Source organism: Macrotis lagotis, chromosome 5, assembly GCF_037893015.1.
Source record: "Macrotis lagotis isolate mMagLag1 chromosome 5, bilby.v1.9.chrom.fasta, whole genome shotgun sequence".
Taxonomy (NCBI): Eukaryota; Metazoa; Chordata; class Mammalia; order Peramelemorphia; family Peramelidae; genus Macrotis; species Macrotis lagotis.
The window spans coordinates 147267050-147290406 of record NC_133662.1 but is presented as its reverse complement, the minus strand read 5'-3'; the positions used below and the strand labels follow the sequence as shown (position 1 = coordinate 147290406).

Below are 23357 nucleotides of genomic sequence, written 5' to 3'. Positions count from 1 at the left end.
AACTAGACCTGTCTGTCAGCCGGCAGTCAAAATGTTTGTTCAGAGAGCTCCAAACTCACCTATTTTCTCCAAATGTGCCTTATCTTCAGAAACAAAGCCCAGAAGATGATCCTGAGGCTCTAGAAAAATAAATTCTTGAACTCAAAGGGAATGCTAAATGAACTAGTGAAATGAAATCCTTACCAGCAGGATCATCTTCACATCCATCATATCCACAGAATACTGATAGCCTTATTGGGAGATGCATGACATTTTAAAGACAGCCTATTTCATTTGGTGGCCTTTTCATTATTTGCCACATATTGATAGTGAAAAGAGTGGCAGGGCACAGTGCTGGAGGAGTGGTTAAATATTGGCTCTGATGAAAAGTTTCCACTCACTAAATCAGAGAGGTGTCAAAACACTTAGTCTTCAATACTTCAGAGTACCGCAACCAAATTAAAATGGAATTGGGAAAAATTTAGCAAAATAAATAAAATATTAAATAAATAAATAAAAATGCAATGGAGCATAATATTAATTTGTGGTTTTTTTTTAAAGTCAATATGCAGCCCACAGGAATTCTTCTAATAAAGTTAATGGTCCCTGGTGCTTCGGCCTGAAGTCAGGCCTTCTTGTCTTTGAGTTCATATCTGACTTCAGACACTTAGTAGGTGTATGACTCTGGGCAAGTCACTTAACCCTGTTTTGCCTCATTTGTCAAATGAGCTAGAGAAGGAAATGACAAACCACTCCAGCCCCTCTGCCAAGAAACTCTCAAATGGGGTCACAAAGAGTCAAATATAACTGAAAAATAACTGAATAACTGAACCATGATGCTAAATCACAAGCAGATACTCGCAAATACTTTGGATTGGCCCAAAGTACATTCCTTGCTTTAGAAATTTCCATTTGATTTAAAGTTTGTATGACATGGAGAGTACAGTCTAAAATGCAAGTGTTTTTTTTTAAATTCAGATTCCAAACTGATCTCACCTATCTGTACCAGAAAAAATACTAAACAATGCTGATCTTATTTGTTAGCTCTGTTCCTTAGAAACCTGGTGTTCCACCAGTGAGGAATGGTGATTCCTTGAGAAAACCCTGAACTAATTGAAAGACTTGCTTCTTCCTTCCAATTCATAAGTACTGTCTTCTGATCTGAGGAGGGGTACATCTATGCCAGACATACTTAAGTTGCAGCCAAAAAGGTTTAGAGTATCTGATGAGGGAAAGTCCAGCTTGGAATGAGACATGACCCATTTCTGAAGTTGGCAACTCCTCTGCAAGAGATGGAGATACCATTCTCATACCCAGTTCTGCTCCCCTCAAATACAAAAAAGATGATCTGAATTAGAGAGAACCAAAGTCTTGACCCTTTGGGATTTGTTTTCACAAACCCCGTATTCCTTTTCCACTGGTTAATTCTGACCTATACTAAAGTATCTCTTTCCCCTGGATGGCCCATGGCCTTGATCACAGTTCTTTCCCCCCAGTATTGTCATCTCCTTGTGTCCAGGGATGTTTCATTTTTATCTATATATATCCACTGCCTAGTACAGTATATACTGTATATATTATATTCAATGCTTTCTTAATTCATGTTAAATTGAATTGCAAAGAGTTCTATATTTATGCAGCTTGTCCATGTGTTTGAAAACAGAAGTTTTCTATGATCAAATTAAAGAACTATGGTGACACTGTAGTAAAAAATTCTTCTGGACTGATTCATTTCTTACTTGTATCTGTTGCATTTACTTCATTTTTTTGTTGTTGTTCATTTGTTTCTGTTGTGTCTGACTCTTCATTTGGGGTTTTCTTGGCAAAGATAATTGAGTGTTTGTTATTTCCTCCTCTAGCTCATTTTATAGATGAGGAAACTGAGGTAAATAGTTAAGTGACTTGCCCAGGGTTACATAGCTAATGTTTGAAGCTAGATTTGAACTTAGGTCTTCCTGATACCAAGCTCAGTTCTCTATCCACTGTACCATCTAGCTGCTCTCTAGATGCACAGGAGCATGTATTTAGATCTGGAAAGAATCTTGGCTTATCTCATCCACCTCCCCTCCCCATTTTACAGATTAAAAAAACCCGATCCTCAGAAATAGTTATTACCTTGTCCAATATCACACAGGTAGAATTTTAATTACAGATCCTTCCCCTCTTCTCATGTTAAGTAGAACATTCTTTGGCATACCAATAATGATCAGTTTCACATATTTCAAAATAAGAATTGGATTAAAATGATTCCTCAAAATAATTACAAGAGGACTTTGCCTCTACTGAAAATAGAAACTAAGATAGCTCTATCCACTGAGGAAGCAAGAGTAGTACAGTAACCACTCCCCAAAAGAGAGAACAATTTTTCCAGGGCAATGTATAAAGGCAGTACAGCTACATCTGAAATTGAACTCTGTAAAATAATGTTATACGGTACCCTAAGAACTTCCTGATTATACCTATGTGAAGTTAGGTGTGAAAATTGAATGGCAGTTTTAACAAATAGTCTTTTCCTTACCCGTCCAGAGCTGTGAGAAACTATCAGAGCTTTTTTCCTAAAGAAAGCTGGCACAAATCAATTTTTGGCACTCTCCTTCCAATTATATAAGTGCCAATTGAATAAGGCAGACCATGGAATTATAGAAAGAGAAATGTGTAAAACCTCTTTGCTTACAAAGAACTCTTCTGTCCGTTGTTGTTCATATTCTTCCCTGAAACCTAAATGAAGGCAAGCACATTGGCAGTTTAATTAAACAAGAAACTGTGGAGGACACGAAGTGGATTTTGTTTTTGTTTTCAACATGTTCCTCAAACACAGTGAAAACAATAAACTTTGGAAAAAGCAACCAGAGCCAAACTTTCATGAATAGATCTTACAGTCTTTTAGTCTAAATGAAAAATAGACTTAGAAATCTGACTGAGAGCAGTTATTTAAAAGAAATTTACAAATAGATTATTATAAACTCTTAAATCCTGTGTCTATTAACTAAAAATAATTTTGGGGGGGGTCTGTACTGTGACTTCCTCTGTGAAGAGAATCTGTGGTGAGGGAAGTCTCTTTTACTTATGCAGATGGACAACCGTTTAATCTTAGAGATTTTCTAGGACATGCAGATGACTTGTCCAGAGTTGCACTGCCCCTAACTGTCAGAAGCAGGACCAAGTCTCTCTGATTCAAGTCAGCTCTAGATGTATAGATTTCATTTTGCCTTTCAACTTTAAAATAGAAGTAATATTAATTTTGATTAATTTTTTTTACTTTCAAAAATGCATATCTCATCTCAACAAAATCAACACACATTTATGATGCATCAGGAGAGCTAAGTTCTAGGGAATACAAACACAGAAGCATTGTCTTCATTGAGGAACATGCTTGAAACTCTTGAAAAGAAGAATCTGATTTCTTTTATCTTCTCATTATTTGGAGGAGATAGTTCATTGTATTGCTCACAGAAGACATTAAGCAGTATTCACTGAGTGAATGGTATTGGCAGCTTGTCAGACCATTAAACTGAAGGCAACAGAAAGCTTTTTTCCCCCCTTAAGTTTATGTATACCTGATTCAGGTATCTAATAACTACATGATCCTGGTCAAGTCATTGAACTTTCTCTGCCTCAGTTTCCTTATTTGTGAAATGAGCTGGAGAAGGAAATGGCAAATCATTCTAATATTGCCAAGAAAACCCCAAATATACAAAGAATCAGTCATGCCTGAAAAACAATAATAACAAGAAAGTACTTCGTTCTAGGGACAGCTAGATGACACAGTGGATTGAGAGCTGAACCAAAAGTCAGAAAGACTCATCTTCTTCCTGAGTTCAAAACCGGCCTCAGACATTTACTAGCTGTGAGACCCAAGGCAAGTCACTTAACCCAGTTGACCTCAGTATCCTCATCAATGAGCTGGAGAAGGAAATGGCAAGCCAGTTCAGTATCTTTGCCAAGAAAACACCAAATGGGGTCATGAGGAATAGGACCTCTCTCTGAAAACAACTGAACAACAATAATACCTAGTGTTGTAGTGTCTGTCAAATAGTAAATTTCCAATAGATGTTTTTGAATAAAGGAATAAATGAAATTTTGTAATTCATTTTGTTATCATTTTGTTACTCTTTAATTCATATATTTTCGTATTGATACCTGATAGTACCTTTACTTTTAAACTCAATGCTTAAACCAAACCCCCTTTGCAAATTAGCAAATCAGTTATTAATTCTTGAAAGAAAATGATTTTTAAAATGAGTTTTCAGTCATAACAATATTATATGATCTTTTCCATTTATGAATATTTTCAGGACCTCATATCTCTCTCTCTAAAATTCTTCCAGAAAACATTCACTATTTGTGCACTTTGTGGAAAACACTTTTTCAAGTATTGAAACTCTGAAATATGAAAGTGAAGTGGATGTAGGCTTTTTGTATTTTCTAATCTATTTATTTGAAATTTTTCTCACATTTGAATTTAAATGCTAAATTCAATAAAAACTATTGATCATAATTTGATGATAGAAATAAGAATCATTAAAGTTATTGAGTATGTGTGATTATATATTAGGAAGAATTTATACTTTTTTCCTTATTCTTTCAGGTGGAAGTTTGATCTAGATCTCTCTCTCTCTCTCTCTCTCTCTCTCTCTCTCTCTCTCTCTCTCTCCCCACCCCCCACCTCCCTCTCTTCCTTCCTCTCCCCCTTTGGAGACTCCACTGCCACTTAGTAATTGTGTAGCCTCAGGGAAGTCACTTAATCCATTTGGTGTTCATTTTCCTAATCTGTAAAATGTTGGGCCTAGATTAGGCTACCTTTATGACCTCTCCTAGTTCTAAATTTATGGTCCTGTTACAAAGGATCATACCCACACAGTATAATTTCATTTTCATAATCATATCTTTTTAGGGAGGGGGAATGCTGTGAGTATGTATAAGTACCAGAAGATAAAGTAGAACTTCTCACTTTGAGTTAGAAAATGTGGTACATGGAGATAAGTGTGAGAGAAGCTTCTTGAAGGTAGGGACTTTTTCATTTTTGTTTTTTTATTTTCAGTACTTAATACAGTGTCTGCCACATAGTAAGTATTTAATAAAGGTTTACTAGTGGATTGGAAAAGACAGTCACAGGTTTTTATTAACAGGCTAGAGCTTTAAACTTACTTAGTTTGATTTTTGAATAGTAGAGCAACATAATGAGCTATATAGTTCAACAGGTGTTTGATTTCCCCAATGTGGGTATCCCCTTTGGTTCAGATCACAAATTGTCCATATCTTTTTATCCTATGTAATTTTTTTCTTGGTAAAAATATTGGAATGTTTTGCCATTACTTTCTCTAAATCTTTAGACAGATGAGGAAACTGGGCTAAGGTGATTTGCTTAGGGTCACATAGCTTAATGAATTTCTGAGGCCAGATTTGAACTTGGGTCCTCCTGATTCTAGGGTTGGCTCTCTCTTTACTGTACCTTAGTTGCAGTTTATCTATGATTTCCCATAAATCCTCAGGAGGATGTGGCAGATAGACCAAGGAAAATTAACTCGATAGATGATAGAAGAAAGAAATAATATTAGAGCGACTATGGGAAGACTGGCATACTCCTATGTGTTGGTGGACCTGTGAATTGGTGATAAATCTACCACTGTGGTAAACAATTTGAAATTATTCACGAAAAGTGACTAAAATATTCATAATTTTTGACCCATCTTTCATTCTATTTAAATTGATTGCAAGGAGAACTGGAAATGTTCCCAAATGTATTAGAATACTTAAAGCAACACTTTTTGTGGCATTAAAAATAGCAATAACAGCAACTAAATGATAAACTAAATGGGTTCTCATTAATTGGAAAATAGCTGAACAAGTTGTGATTTATTGAATGTAACAGAATTATTATACCATATGAAATTGTGAAGCAGCACTTTTTGTGGCATTAAAAATAGCAATAGCAGCAGCTAAATGATAAACTAAATGGATTCTCATTAATTGGAAAATAGCTGAACAAGTTGTGATTTAGTGAATGTAACAGAGAATTATTATACCATATGAAATTGTGAATATAAGTAATTCAGAGAATCTTGTGAAGACATGTATGAACTGATCCAGAACAAAGAAAGCATGACCTAGAGGACTATATATAATGACCTAATAATAAAATGTATAGGGACATACCGAAAAAAAACCAGTTTAATTTAATGATCAGTTTTGATTCTAGAGGATTGATGATGAAATATACTTATCTTCTCTTGGTAGAAAGGTGGATTATGGATGAGGATGCTAAATGTTGCATATACTGACAGATATAGTTAATTCTTGATTTGCCCTGTTTCTTCTTATTAAAAGGAATGGTTCTATTATGTGTAGATTCATATGTAAAACTAGATGTGATTTCTAATATCCTCCGATTTTTAAGTATCCAGTTAGAAGTAGTTGTAGAAGGCAGTGGGGAATGGGAGCCTGAAATTCAGAGCAAACATTGTGTTAGTGTAAAAATTTTTGAAGTCCTTTTTGTAGAGAAGACTATTGAAATTGTGAGATTAGATGAGGTTGATAGAATAGAGAGAGAAGAGAAGAGATGCCAGGACTCTTTAGTGAACTTGAGTTTGGTTAAGTTAGTGAGTCTTAAATTTAGAAAATGGGAAGAAAAGAACCTCAGAGAAATTGTCATGTTCATTTTCCATCATATTTGCAAAGATGATATGATAGGAGATTTATAATATTGGAGGGACTGTAGGAAAATAGGCACTCTCAGTGGATCTCTGAACAATCATACCCATTCTGGAAAACATTGTAGAATTATTAATAAAAAATTGCTGCCCAGTACATGCCCTTTGACCCAAGAATACCTATGACTCAGTGTATAATCCCAAAAGATCAGATAAATAGGAAAAAAGTCCCTTGTATGAAAATATATTTATAGCAACTTATTTTATGATAGCAAAAAAAAACCCCAACTAGAAATCAAAGGATGCTCATTAATTGAGGAATGGCTGAAAAAAATTGCAATGTGATTGTGATGAAGCACTACTGTGGCATAAGAAATAAGATACAGGGGTGGCTAGGTAGCGCAGTGGATAAAGCACCTGCCCTGGGTTCAAATCTGGTCTCAGACACTTAATAATTACCTAGCTGTGTGGCCTTGGGCAAGCCACTTAACCCCATTTGCCTTGCAAAAACCTTAAAAAAAAGAAATAAGATATATTTATATATATATATATATATATATATATATATATATAAAGAATTAAGATATATAATGTGTGTATATATATATATGTATACATACATATACATATATATAAATGAACAATTTTAAAACTTTTATAAGCTGGTAAAGAATGAAATGAGAACCAAGAAAAATAATGTGTCCAATAACAACACTGCTAAAACAAATAGCTTTGAAAGCTGTTAGAGTTATACTTGCTACAGTAACCCTCTATAATTCCAGAGAATTGATGATGGAACATATTATCCATCTCCCACAGGTGATAAATTTGGATGCAAAATGAGACATAAGTATATACTTAATGTTGTTCATTCATTTTAATCATGTCTAACTCTTGATGACCTGTTTGAGGTTTTCTTGGCAAAGAAACTAAAGAGGTTTGCCATTTCCTTTTCCAGCTCATTTTACAGAGGAGGAAACAGAGGCAAACAGGGTTATGATTTGCCCACAGCCACATAACTAATAAGTACCTGAGCCTGAATTTGAACTCAGGAAGACTCATCTTCCTGAATTCAGATGTAACATTCAGTGCACTGTGTTCACACATGCATGTGAGTCAGACACAGTTGAAACAAATGAATAAAAGTATGCATTTGTGCATATACATACATACATATACGTGTGTGTGTGTGTGTGTGTGTGTATATATATATATATATATATATAGATGGCATGTATTTTGCTTGACTTTGCATATTTGAGACAAGCAATTAATTTTTCTTTTTTTTTAGTGTGGGGAAAAGGTAGGAAGGAGAAAAACAGATTTGATTTTTTTATTAAAAATTTAAGTTAGGTGTGGTTTGTGTACTCCAGATGGGGAATATTGTACATACTTTAAGTCCATATTTTTAATTTTTATCAGTTGTTTTACTTGGTAACATTTAGTAGGGAAGGGGTAAAGGTTTATAATATAAATATAAAACATCCTAATAAAAGTTTCAAAATAATAACAAAGAGGAGACAAAGAATGGTACATGAGGAATGCATTGGCACAAAAGCCAAAGAAAGAAACAAAAAAACTTAATCAACAGTGTCACATGACAAGGAGAGAGGAAGACTGAGCAAAGGTCATTGTATTTAGTCATTAGGAAACCAGTAATGACCTGACAGATTTTCTGCAGAGTGGTGGGGGCAAAAACCATATTGTAAGAAAGGTAATAGGTACTTAAATGGGGGGGGGGAGGGGAGAGGAACTAAAGACAGACTAGACTTTGCAGGAGTTTAACATTAAAAGGGAAAAGACTTCAATATATTGAAGAAAAGAGAACATGTATGAACATGCCCAGGAGATTTCAGTTGTGGAAAGATGGGAATTGAAATAGCACATGTTGAAAAGTCTTGTTTTGTTTTAGTTAAGTAGAAGGGAAGGCAAACAGCTAAAATCAAGAAGAAAAAATTAGGGTTTGAAGCTTATAAAAGGAACAAAAAAGATTTAGAATAGGTGCTGTGTACTTCCTTTTCTTCAAGGTCATACAAATACCAGTCTTGCAAGAAGTCATTCCATGAAATCTTTGTTGATATGATTTACTCCCACCTTTCCTCAATCTTAAAAGTGGAATCTTTTTTAAAAAATGTATTTTATTCTGACATTTAGAAATAAAACAAGCATTTTTATAACATTGTAAAATGGGGGGGGGAAGATGATTGTACATGAAATTGAAAAACCACTTGATTCAGAGGTCCTTTATCATTAATTTGGGTATAGATAATAGTCAAAATGAGAGTCAACTTAGAGTTGTTTTTAAAACAATATTGCTGTTACTGTATACAGCATTCTCTTAGCTTTTCTTATTTTGCTTTTCATTATTTTATGCAAGTCTATTCATGTTTTTCTAAGATCATCAAGCTTATAATTTCTTACAGCACAATAATATTCCACCAAGAGTATATACCTCAACTTGTTCAACCATTCCAATGGCCAGATATGAATCAGGACAACTGAAAATGATCCTGATATCCCTGATACCAGGGTAAATGACATGACCAAGGTCGCACAATTAATAAATATCTGAGACCACATTTGAATTTAGGTCCTCCTGACTTCAGGACTTCTAGCTTGCCCCTATGGTGTTTTTCTAATCAGATGATTATCGCTAATAAAAGTTCACTTGAAAAAAACTCTTTAACTGTGGTATATGTAAGTCATGGAACATTATTGTTCTATTAGAAACCAGAAGGGATGGGAATTCAGGGAAGCCTGGAAGGATTTGCATGAACTGATGCTGAGTGAGATGAGCAGAACCAGAAAAACACTGTACACACCCTAACAGCAACAGGGGAGCGATGATCAATATTGATGGACCTTCTCATTCCATCAGTGCAACAACCAGGGACAATTTTGGGCTGTCTGCAATGGAGAATACTATCTGTATCTAGAGAAATAATTGTTAAGTTTGAACAAAGACCTAAGACTATTATCTTCAATTTAGGGGAAAAAAACATCTTATTATGTAATTTTGCTATCTCTTATACTTTATTTCTCTTCCTTAAGGATATGATTTTTTTTTGTATATGATGTTTCATTTTTTTAGGGTTTTTTTTGCAAAGCAAATGGGGTTAAGTGGCTTGCCTAAGGCCACACAGCTAGGTAATTATTAAGTGTTTGAGTCCAGATTTGAACTCAGGTACTTCTGACTCCAGGGCCGGTCCTCTATCCACTGCGCCACCTAGCCTCCCCTTTTGTATACAATGGATGAAAATATTTTCTTTTTTGTTTTTTAATTAAAGATTTTATTTTGAGGTTTACAATTTTCCCCCCAATCCTACTTCCCTCCCCTACCCCCACCCCCACAGAAAGCAGTTTGTCAGTCTTTACATTGTTTCCATGTTGTACATTGAGCCAAATTGAGAGTGATGAGAGAGAAATCATAAGGGATATGATTTCTCATTACATTCAACTTAGATTAATATATACTATGGAAACAATGAAAAGGTTAACAGAATACCTTCTGTGGGGGGAGGGAAGCAAGAATGGGGGGGGGATTGTAAAATTCAAATAAAATCTTAATTCGAAAAAAATCTTTAAGAATTGAGTTATAGGGGCGGCTAGGTGGTGCAGTGGATAGCGCACCAGCCCTGGAGTCAGGAGTACCTGGGTTCAAATCTGGCCTCAAACACTTAATAATTTCCTAGCTGTGTGGCCTTGGACAAGCCACTTAACCTCATTTGCCTTGCAAAAAAAAACCCTAAAAAAGAGTTGAGTTATGGTTTTGGCAAAGGGTCATATATTGAGAGATGGGAGGAAGCTTAGAGGTTTCTAGGCCAGACACCTCTAATTTTACAAGTGAAGAAACTAAGTCTAATGTTAATTGATTTTTCCCAGGGTCATGAAAAAAGTGATAGAGTTTAGATTTTAGCACTGGTCTTCTGATTCCAATTTCATCAGTTTTTCTACAGCACCTCATATATTTCCTACTATCCCTTCAATATAAAAATGCTGCTAGTAATCTATTTGCTGCTTTGAAAACATGTCCTTTATTTAGCTTTTCTAGTAAAGATTTTATATAATGTGTGACACATTTTAGTATGTATAATGTAATAAGAGTAAAGCATGTGTCCCCAAGCAAATTTAATTCAGAAATTAATTCAGAAATATATAACAAAATAAATGAAAATATAGTAAAACAGGGATAATTTTAATATCTTATTTTCTAAGTATTTCTAAGTATTCACTTGAGTCCTTATGAACAGTTTTGTGACTCCTATTTCTGTTTGTATTTGATTCCATGGGTGAAGTCAAAGGCTTTGGGAAATCAAAGATCTTTAGACACCCAGGTCCATATCTACTGCTTGTCATCTATATGACTTTTGATAATTACAGAGTTGGTGCAAGGACTAGGATGAGGTATAATGGATATGAATGTTCCTCAGCACTTCTCACAGTGCCTATAGAACATAGAAGGTACTTCATAAATGTTTATTGACTGACTGGCTAAGTGCTTTTTGAAAAGCATAAAGCTATATACAAATGTAAGATATCAGGAGACCTGATTACCAAGTATGCATGTTTCTATCTTGCCACACATATTTCTTTTCTATTTGAATTAAAAGTTTCAGTTAAGATACATTTTAGGGTAGTTGCCCCTGTGCATCTCTATTAAATCCTTTGGTGATTGATTAAATACACATTAGCAAATAGAGGCCAACTCTAAGATTTTTAACATTTGTTTATCCTTTGTCCATTCACACACTTCTGCTTGGTCCATCCTGTGATCAAAAGAATCCAATCCAACACTCATTAAATGTACCTGAGTAAAAAGGTTAATAGACTACTTGTGACATTAGCTGTGTAATTTGGTTAAGTCACTTAACTTTTGTGTGCTTCACAAGCAGGTTTATAGTAAACATATAAAGGCAGGAACTATTTGCTTGGTGTAGGGAGATCATATTCTTGGGAGTTTCTCTTTTACTGAAGCAACTGCTCTATGTAATTTTCCTGTATGGGAAAAGACATTAGGCATTGGAGGGGGATTCATATATGACATGGGTATCTACTGAGCTACACACAAGTAGCTCTTTGCTTGGTAGTGTTGAGGGTTCTGGATATCATTTTCAGCATTTTGTAGTATTTTGGAGATATCTGCAGTAGGATTGTAGCTGGTAGAACTAGGATTCAAATCTAATTGTGTTGACAGTAGATCCTGCAAGTTTTTCATTACATCATGTTATACAAAATTGTCCTGAGTCACACTAATTGTAACCCTTGATCCAGACATTGTGACTCTTGATATTATAAATCACTGCATATGATCATGGAGAAAGGATTCCATTAATGAAAAGGGAGTGGAAGTCACCTGTAACTGGTTAGAAATATTTACCTGCTAACAGATGTGTACTGTGAAATGAAAAAAAAAAATGAAGCAGAGAAGTGTCAAGGGTCTCTGTTGCTGACATTTTATGACTGAGTTGCAATTAGTCACTACAGTTTTCCATGATTGGTTTTTAAGGGTTTATTTTGCCCTAATTGCTTATCTAGAGAATCCAATTTTATGTTTCATTGATCATTTACTAAACCCTGGGATAAGGGAAACAGTAGCATTGCCAAGGTCAAAATCAAAGATGATATACAAGTGAAAGGCATGGTAGTAGTGTGGTAGATAGATTAGCCTTGGAATCAGAAATTAGGAATACAGGAACACAGTGTTCAAATGTTGGCTCTTATGGTCTGTGTAATCTTGTATATAACCTCTCCTTGCCCTAGCAAGCTCTCTAAGACAGTAGTGTTAAACTCAAATACAAACAGGGTTTACTAATCTTCACATAATGGCATAATTAATTTAGTTTTTAAAATATATCTGATTTATTATGTTTACCTCTTTTCCAATTACATTTTTTTTATCTGATTAAGACCATGTTTGGGTTGTCTAGGCCATGTGCTGTTGCCCAAGGCTAGTGTTTGATAACTTTGCTTAAGAGTATCAGTTATAGCAATTAGGATTGTTTCTAGACTTGTCCTCATGTACAAGTCTCAGTAGATACTACCATACTATTTGGACAGCTCTAAGCTGAAAAGATCAGTTTTGCCAATAATGATATCTGAAAAGTTAAAATTTATGTACTAACCACAGAAAATATTTCGGGTTTTGTGTAAAGGTAACTTTTATGAGTATCTTTTCCATTCCATACACAAAAAAGGGTACCATGATGTTTGAAAAACAAATGTATTGATTGCAAACCTCACCTTTCTATTAGTGCAGTGGAATTTACTGATATATTGCCTTTTTCTTCCAGATATCTAAATAATTAGGAACATAGACACCAAAAATGTAATTTTACTTTGAAATTAAAATTTTTAGCCTATCTCTGTTTTCTTTGCCTTATGAATTAAAAAAAAAAGAATCCACTGCATCAGTTGATGCAACTTGGTCCTTCAAGGTGTTCTTAAAAGAGAAGTAAAATGGGAAGTAAAATTGAGAAAAATCTCTTCTCCAGTGAGATATGAAACACTGAGAGGTAATGAGGCTGAAGTTAAGTGGAGCAAACAGTTGCATAAAGGAGTACTCTTAATGGTTGATTAATGAAAGAACTCTATAAAATTTTAAATAGAAAACAAGATAAGGATCATAAAGAAGTCTACTACTAAGTTTTAGGAATATAGAAAATCCAACCTTAAACTATATTGGAAATAAATGGAGAGTTTGGATTAGGTTAAAATGAGATGACTAAATATAATAATAACTGATATTTTATATAGTTCTTTAAAGTTTGCAAAGTGCTTTAAATAGATCTTATACAATAAGATTGTCTACCACTTTGCATTCTTTTTTTTAATGTTATTTTTATTTCACCTCTTTGCATTTTAACATGCCTTAGGATCAAATTTCATGGTAGACTTGTGATACAGCTTACTTCATTAAACTCAGATATAAAATTAGAGGCATTGAGGTGGGCATAGGGAAATGGCATTTACTTTTCCAAGACCAAAAAGCAAACCAATGGAAGAAATTGCATTGGAATTTAACAAAATAGCTCCAAGGTAGAAAATTAAATTAAGGAACTTCACTAACTATTTAAGGCTTCAGAAGATAGGATTCTTATTTATTTGTGCTATTTAAAATTGAGGGCAGTATCTTCATAGGTTTCATCAGTACTTTTATTCTAGAAGATTGTGTCATTTAAATAATTTGTTGTTGTTCAGTTATTTCAGTTGTGTCCAACTTTTCATGAACACATTTGGAATTTCCTTGGCAGAGATACTGGAGTGATTCATTATTTCCTTTTCAGCTCATTTGACAGATGAGGAAACTGAGGCAAGGACAGTTAAGTGGTTTGCCCAGGTTCACATGGCCAGTAAGTTTATGAGGTCAAATTTGATTCAGATCTTCTTGACTCCCGGTTCAGGAAGCTGTGCACAGTGCCAGCTAGCTGTCTTTAAATAATAATGGCAGCTAATAATAGCTAACATTATATAGCTACATTATGTACAAAGTATTGGGCTCAGTCCTCTAGAATTTATTATCTCATTTGATCCTCACAACAATCCTGGGGAAACAGACAAATAGAGGTGAAGTGATAACCCAGAGTCACTTAACTAGTATCTAAAGCCAGAATTGAACTGTCTTCCTGATTCTACGCCCAACTCTCTATTCTCTATACTGTCTAGCTACTCTGCCCTCCAATAAAAGGAAGGCAATAATGTTAGAGAATAGGAAATTTGGGGATTAATGCCCATCACGGATTTTTACCTTAAGCAGGTATTAGTCAACATTATTTGTCAAAGAGCCTCTGAACATACAATTTTCTTTACTATGCAATTCTATTTAAAGTGAGCAAATATTTTGATAAATGCTTGCTGAGCTTCATTCTAGCTTTTTTAGAAAAACTTGTGTCATATGCGGCAATTTATTTCATTCTATGACTTCTTAAAATGTAAAGGAAAAGGTGGCAGTAACCAACCATATGGCTAATGCCATGACATTCCTTTAAAAAAGTCAGTAAAATACCTTTTTTCCCCCCAAAAGAATTGATTAGAACTTAGACTTTTTTTGAGTTGTACCTGAGATAGAATTGATTATTGAGTTACTGTGTCTCTCTGGGTTGTTAATTCCATTATAAAGATAAGGAGGTGAGTTTCACTGGTGCTGTAGATTCTACATAGTATTTAGGAAAAAAAATTTGTTTCACAATTTGAAAGTAATGAACAAAGGAGACGCTTTCCTATCATTTTTTAAAACCAGATGACTTTGGAGTTACCAAGCTAATGACCTTTCTGTCATTTTTTGTCAGATTATTTTAAGGGTCCAATCACCCTGATTCATCAGAAGCCCTGTTTTTAAGCCTCAGTTTTGCATAAAATTCTAAGTTTTACTTCTTGGGAAATAACCCTCTAATTGATTTTTAAAAATTCCTGTTTTTATTATTGGTGTTCTTCTTTACATTTGTCACTTATTTTTCATCAGCTAGTATTTTACTAGTTTGTTTTTTTTTAAGTCACTGTTTTGACTAATATCCATTTAGGTTTTGTGTTGTCTCTTACTTTTAAACATTTTGATGGACTCTGAGAGGTTGATATCAGTGGGAAGAAGAAATAGACAGATGGTGAGTGGGGTTAAAACTAAAATGAGTCATTTCTCTAGTGTTAGTTTTCAATACAGGAATGTTGCAGACCCCAGTAGAAAACACTTTAAAAAGAAAACCCCTCTAAATTCTAATTGGGAAAATTCAATTAACCTTTTTAATCAGTTCTTTTTCTTTTATAAACTTGCAGTCTTTCTTGTCTGTTTGAAACTTCTATTTTACACATTTGTTTCTTAATCTCTGGAGCTTTAATTTCATCATTGCATCCATGAAACGGCTTCCCAAGTCAACCATCTTCTACTTTACAGTAATTTCTCTATGAAGTGCTTTGGATTTGCCTTTCACCATGTAATGTTTGATTATTTTCATTGTGTTGTCCCTAAAAGATGATTTGTACTCATTTTCTACCACTATCTGTTCTTTGTTTTTTCATGGATGTGACCATTTTCTTGTTTCAGAAATGTAGGCATGTTTAAGAAATGGGTAACCACTTCCTGATAAAATTATGCATTCAAAGTTCAGAGATAAAGGAAAGGGGGAAATCCCTATCTTTTCTTCATTTCCTCTTTGAAATACTGAGTTGTTGAAACTGCCAGTGAGGCATGATTTAATACCTCCCTCCCCCCCTTGACAAGACTGTTTGGCTCATCTGTTTTTTGTTTTCAGATATCGCTGTGGTCGAGATGAGTGATGCTTTCCGCCAGCCTTCCTTGTTTTACCATCTTGGGGTGAGGGAGAGCTTCAGCATGGCCAACAATATCATCCTCTACTGTGATACCAATTCAGATTCTCTTCAGTCATTGAAGGTATATCCCTGTTTCAATCTTTATACCTTACATTTCACTGGTACTGGTCTTTTCCACCAAATGTCAGCAGTTTTTTGATGTATTGTTAAAACCAAAACTTTTGTTACTGTGACATTAATGCAAACACCATTAGTTGTTTGTTTGAGTTTCATACAGATATCCAGTAGACAAATTTGATAGTGAGAAGAACAAAAATCTGGAATGGCGTCCTTAGGACCAATTAATGATATGACCTAAAAAAAAGTTTTTGCTCAGAGGAACTCATTAAGAGATTTAATGAAAGAGAAAAACTGGGTGGATAGAGAAAGTTTCAGTCCAAATATGAGATCACTAAAGAGGTCTTCATTTGGCCTATCTGACATTAACGAGTAATATTTTCTACTGAAAGACTTATTTTCATTTGAATGGAAATAGTTATCAACAATTGGATAATGTGTGAAATATGATGAATTTGCCATTGCTGCTTACAGGTGGATATGGTCCAGCTTGTGTACCTTAGACTTTTACAGATGCTGAATTATTCACTCCCTTCTATTGATCTAGACATTGGCCAACACTTATGTTTCTACAACCCAGTAAAGGAAGTTGATTAATAGAAATCCAGTCCCTTTTTCCCTGCACACTCTCCTATGGTTTTGCCAAGATTTGTCATTCACCTTAAATATCTTGTCTATCATTGTCTTCTTGTTTTTATCTTTACAACATCTCTCATATGTGTCCTTTTATCTGTACTCACCCAGCCAACACCTCACTTTGATCCTGGAGATAGCAATAAATAACCTTCTAATTGGATCCTTGTCTGAAATCTCTCCTCTCTCTTGACCTTCCTGCACTCAGCTGCCAATGTGACTTTCCCGAAGTGAAAGTCTTCCTCTCCCTAAACCTCCCACAATAAACTCCACTGTCTCCTTATTACTTCGAGAATCAAATATAAAATCGTCTGGTGGCAATTAAAGATCTTTGAACACTTTACTATTCTCCATATGCTCTACAGTCTGGTTATACTGACCTCCTTGATGTTTTCAGACCCAGGGTTTCATCTTCCATCTGGATACCTAGAAGGCTCTCCTGCTTCATTCCTCCTCTTAGTTTTCTTAATTCCACCTCTGCAAAAGACTTTTCTGAATCCTTCATTTGCTAGTGCCATCCCTTCTGAGATTACCTCTCCTTTACTTTGACATAATTATTTATATGTTTCATCTCCCATTAGACTTTGAGCTCTTTGAAAGCAGGACAGGGATTATTTTTGCCTTTCTTTATGTCTCTACTCTTTAGCACAGTTCCTGTTACATAGCAAATGCTTTATAAAAACTTATTGATTAGTAATAATACTATATTGTTGTTGGGTCATTTTGCATCTATAATCAACTCTTTGAGAGCTAAATCATCCATATTAATGTGTATTCCCACCAAGATTAGGTCTACTTTTCCATATGGGTTTTTATGTGTATTTAGATACATATACATATATCTTAGACTGTCGTGTGTGTGTGTGTGTGTGTGTGTGTGTGTGTGTGTGTGTGTGTGTGTGTGTGCATTGTTTACCCCAGTCTCCATTACAAAGTGAGCTCTTTGCGGGTAGAGAATGTTCTTGTTTGATTTCTTTATATTCCCAGCACTTAACACAATATTGTTGTTATTGTTGATGTTCATTGAATTATGTCCTGCTCTACACCCTATTTGGGGTTTTCTTGGCAGAGAGGAGTGATTTGTCATTTCCTTCTCCAGCTCATCTGACAGATGAGAAACCAAAGCAAACAATGCTAAGTGATTTGCCCAGGGTCACAGAGCTAGTAAGAGTCTGAAACTAGATTTGAACTCATGAAAATGAGTCTTCCTGACTTCAAGTCAGGCTCTGTATCCACTATGCCACTTAACTACTCCCAATAATAATGATAATAATATTAATAACTTAGTTAAGTAATGAAGATTCCGAGGTCATCCACTGAGTCCCCGGCCATTACTACTTATCTTGAATTTTGCCCTGCCATAGAAATTTGATGTCTCTGGAAGAGAAAATAAGGCTAACAACTTTGTGCAACTGCTATAGTTAAATCTTGACACAAGTGAAGAATTTACCCCACCCCAGACCTGGGCCAGTATCTCAGGTTGGAAGTTTAGAAATCACATAGTTCAACTCCTCATTTTATATATAAGGACATTGAGAACCAAAAAGGAAAAATAACTTTCTCAACACCCAAAGAGGAAGTTGTAGAGTATAGATTGGAATAATCTTTTAGTTTCAAATCCAGCCTTTTTTTCAAGTATATAATGTTGCCTCATTCATATTAAAGTTAAAAACTAAATAGAAAAAAACTGGGGAGAAAATAAAATAGAAGAACTTTCTTACTTTTTAATTGAGTGAATAAAAGCCCCTTTTAGGTGATTTGGGAATTTGGGAAGTTTGTTCTTTTGATCTTCTAATAAAGGGCATAGCTAATATACTTTGTAAATTGTCTCAGCGACACCCCCAAAAATATCTACCTCCATTGACAGAATCCGACCTATTGGTTCCCAAAACAAAATGAGTGTCATCTGGCCTGAAAATGTTTATGGCTTTATTGAACATCAAATTCTCTGGAAAGATACACTAAACAACAAGAGCAACTGCGAAAAAAAAGGTAGAATACAGATCTACCATGATGTCATTGATCCCCTTTAAAAATGAAGGACAAACAACTAATATTTTAAGGTTTGCAAGGTGCTTTACAAGTATTATCCCATTTTAAGTCCCATTTGATAAATGATGAAACCCAAAGCAGACAGAGATTAAATGACTTGCCCAGGGACTCACAGCTAATAGATGTCTGAGGTTGGATTTGAATTTAAGTTTTCCTGTTTCCAAGTCTGGCAGTTCTCTATTCACTGTATTACCTAATTTGCCTTGGCAATTCCTCAAAAAGTAGCCATTGGTTTGGCAAGACCATTACCTTTTCTTCTGAGCAAATTTGAGCTGACCCTCATAGAACTTAATGTTTTCACAGCTCGCTAACCTTGTCTCTTTAGTAAATGCCTATGCAAAGGTTAATTCTAGACCTCAAATCTAATTTCAGACTCTTACTAGCTCTGTGACCCTGGGCAACTCGCTTAGCATTGTTTGCCTCATTTTTCTCAATTTGTTGGGTTAAGCAATGGGAACACAAAAAATTCAAAAGACAGTTTTGGTCCTCAAGAATGGGGACAAAATAATGGGGAGTCAACAAATATGTACAGATAAGTCATATATACATACAGGTAGGAAATAATTAACACATGGAAGGCACTGAAATTGAGAGGGATTAGGAAAGACTTTCCACATTATTTTTGTCTAGGTAGTCAATTGCCTAGTGCATCAGGAGGATCTGAACTCAAATTTGGCCTCAGAGACTTGGTAGCTGTGTGAACCTGGTCACCCGTGTATTCCTTTTTCTACTCTTTCCTATATCTTAATTTCACTCTCCCATTTTCTTCTTCCTACTTTATATTCACTTTCTCATCAGCTGGATTTCTCAGTGATTCAGTTCAATATTGATTAGGTGTAATTAGTCATTGAAAAGGTATCAACTCTAACCTTTTAAAGCTCCTGACTAGAGAGAGTGATGGTGATATGCTGATATTTAGAAGAGTTCCCCACCCCAACACCTGCAACCACCCCAACCCCTAGGGTTCTCACCTTCTGAGAAAAAGATCTTACTTTTATTTTTACTATATTTAAGTATAGACTAGCTTTTTGTTTTTTTTCCATCTAGTGGTAGATTCGAGAATTACAGGTAGATCTGAAGAAGAGGGCCAGCTTTTTATTGACAGGATATGGTTAACTAAAAATATGAAAAACACAGACCAAAATATCTTTGTCTCTCTCTCCTCAAGAGAATAAGAACATAATTAGACCCACCTCCAAAGTTACTGTATTATATGTCCAGTCTGGATATATATCCAGACTGGGTTGCTTTCATTTGACCTACTGGTTGGTGCTAAAGAAGAAAAGGATTCTCAGTGTCAGCAAAATTCCTGAGGGAGTGCACAGAAGAGTGTGCATTTTTTAAAAAAGGAAAATGTTTGCAAGTTTTTGAGGAACAACAACCACAAAGAGATGTATACGAGCATGTCTAAAGTACACATCTGAAATATATTTAAAATTAGTTTGGTTGCTATAAATAATAATTGCATCTCATCAGTTTTGAATTCGGGATTTAATGCTTTTAAGAGATAGTTTTAAATTCATCTCTTTTTTTGCAAGGCAAAGGGGTTAAGTGACTTGCCTGAGGTCACACAGCTAAATATTTTTTAAGTGTCTGAGGCCATATTTAAATTCAGTTACTCCTGGCTGCAGGGCCAGTATTCTGTCCACTGCACCACCTAGCTGCTCCCCCCAACCCATTCATCTTTTTTAAAGCCAGAAATGCAATTTTATATCCTATTTTATGGGGTGGGGGTAAGAGTTTTAAAAAGTTTTTATCATCACAGTGTCTGCCACAAAGTGCAGGATTTCATAAATGGTTGTTTGAGTCATGTCATTTTTTTTTTAACTCCAAGAACAGATTTGTTAACTGGTGTGAAGACAGTGATAATGGGAGAATCATTTTCATTGTACTGTTATGATAGTTTTTTAAATTATTCATCATACAAACTACCTGAGTTCTCTCTTACATTATTTGCCTTCTACCAAAAAGAGTGGGGGAGCCATTGTAGGAAAGAGGGGAAAAGGACAGATTGGTCTGAAGACTAATCAGGATTTTTACTTTATTAGGAAGGGAAAAGTGACAGAATTTTTTTCCCCTCTCTTTTACCCAGTGTGTAAATTAGGTCAAAAGTTGGAAAGGAAGGCTAGAAACTAGATGGTTTTTGCAAGGCAATGGGGTTAAGTGGCTTGCCCAAGGCCACACAGCTAGGTAATTATTAAGTGTCTGAGGTCAGATTTGAACTTAGGTATTCCTGATTCCAGGGCTGGTGCTCTATCCACTGCACCACCTAGCTACCCTAGAAACTAGATGTTAATGGAATGAAGTGCAAAAAGAGCATTTGATAATAAGAAAGAATGGGTGTAGGCAATTATAAGAAAGATTGTAATCTAGTGGCTTCCATAGGAGTGAGATAAGTCATTTTTTTGCCACACTAAACAGTTTAAGTTTAACTTCAAACCCTTTATGATTCTTCATTTGACCTTCTTTGGGTATTAAAGGAAAGATTTGCTGTCTCTCTGAATTTCCCTTCTCTTTCTATAATCAGACACCATAAACTGAGACATACCTTTGTATCTCTTCTGTCAGTGAGGAAGGTATATATAACATTATTAACTGCAAACCACAAGATATTTTTTGTCTCTTTTTTCTTAATTGGCTGTCATAGTGGTCAGAGAGAGCAGTATAGATGAACATAAAAAAGTACATTTAAATCTCCTTCTTGCCACATTTAAATAGATTCCATGTTCATTTTATCCATTACAGTGTAAATGTAACTCAAATTACTTTTTCTGCAAGGGGGGATCAATATTGTGTGGTGGTTTGTGGTGGTGCTGTGGTGACTGAATTTGAGCTGAAATACAATAATTAGTTTAGATTGTTCTTCACTCAAAAATCAAACTAATTTTTTTTCAAACATTGCATGAAAAGTCACTTCATTAAAACAAACAGAAAGGATTTCGTGGAGTTTCTCTGCAGTTGTTTGTGCTAATTATTACTCCTTGACTAATCAACTGAATTATCTATACCATGACTAATGGCCTTTTGTAACTGACTGCTTTGATCATTGGGTCAGACTTTTGTTAAAAATTGGAAGAATAACCCTAAATGTGCAGCATTACTTTTAATATCCTTAAAGACCAGCAGTTCTTAGCAATTTAACTGGGCTTTGAGATGCCTGTAAAATTTAACTTTCTTTATCTAGCTATTATTATTTATGATTTTTTTCTTTTTTCAATTATTATCCCTTATTGAGAACTTAAGTCCAATGTCCTGTCACTAGAGATTAATTGAAGACACGTATTTCTCATTATGTTATATTCAAAATAGCAAATAGTGTTACTTTATAATATTGAACTATATTAAAATAAAAATATTTAACATTTGTTGTATACATAGAGAGAGTAGTTCTTGACTTGGTGTGAGTGTGAATGTGTATATGTGTATATATTATGGAATCTGATCCAAGCCTATGGACCCCTTCTCGGAATAATGTTTTAAATGCATCAAGTAAACTACATAAGATTACAAAATAAACAAGTTTATTGAAATAGTTATCAAATGATTTTTAAAAATCAAGTTCATGAACCTTTAGGTTGAAAAAGTCTGATATTGAGGTAGTGTAGTTAATGATAGGGTGATGAGCTTGTAGTTGTTTAAGACAGAGTGTGATCTAAATCATATTAATATGTAATTAGGAAATATTTAACAAAATAAATAAAAATGCAGTAAAACATAGATGACATTACGTTTTAAAACTAAGTCAATGTGGCCACAAAGAACCCTATGTATAGATTAGTGACCTAGTTTCTATTGAGTTTGACACTATTAGAATGTGTTTTTTGCTCAATCATTTCAGCCATGTCCAACTCCTCATGACCCCATTTGGGGTTTTCTTGGCAAAGATGCTAGAGTCATTTGCCATTTTCTTCTCTAATGTGTTCCTATTTTAAAGACTAGGAACTGAGGCAAATAAAGGTTAAGTGATTTGCTTAGGTTCCCACAGCTAATAATTATCTGAGACTGGATTTGAACTCAGATCTTTCTAACTCCAGGCCTGTTGCTCTATCCACTGCACCACCTAGCCCCTGACTATTTTAGAATACTAGGTTCAATTCTAGCTTGTGATACTTAAAGGATCATAGATTTAGAGCTAGAAGTGATCTTAGAAAAACATTGAATTCAACACCACTTTCTGCTTTACAAATGAGGAAACTGAAAGATCATGCCCTTCCTTTACTAGAAGAGTAGTGGCCTCAGGAAGAGCAATTTTAAGTATCAGCTTCATTTTTTGTTTGAATTTTCAGCCTGTTCTTTGATGAAAGAAACCAACTTCTGGAGAGTTCTTTTATACAGAAATACTTTCTAACTTTCTAGTTTGTTTTGATCTTTGAATCTCTAGAGGTTTTAGCTTAAAAAATGATGATTTCACTCATTTCTTGTTGGTGGTTTTACATATGGCATCCCAGAATCATTTGGTCCTTTACATAATCACTAGGACCACACCTTTCAACATGTTGCATTACACTCCCACAGCTTTCAAGATTTTGCCTTCCTTTCTCAATATCACTACCGTACCAGTTGAGTTATTATAGTAGTATTAATAGTTATTACTATAGCATAGCACTTGACAAATATTTATCCTCCAGGCTTTCCTTTATTATATTTATTAGAAAAGTGATCAGA

At 34.8% G+C, this 23357-nt stretch overlaps 1 protein-coding gene across 2 annotated transcripts in view; it reads left to right on the top strand.

Annotated features, from left to right (window-relative positions):
• MAP3K5 (mitogen-activated protein kinase kinase kinase 5) overlaps nt 1-23357 on the top strand; it is a 280602-nt gene that overhangs the window by 76851 nt on the left and 180394 nt on the right. For both annotated transcript variants that reach the window (XM_074187670.1, XM_074187671.1), the window contains exon 2: nt 15872-16011. In XM_074187670.1, the coding sequence (XP_074043771.1) occupies nt 15872-16011 (140 nt within the window). The remainder of the gene's footprint in view (nt 1-15871; nt 16012-23357) is intronic.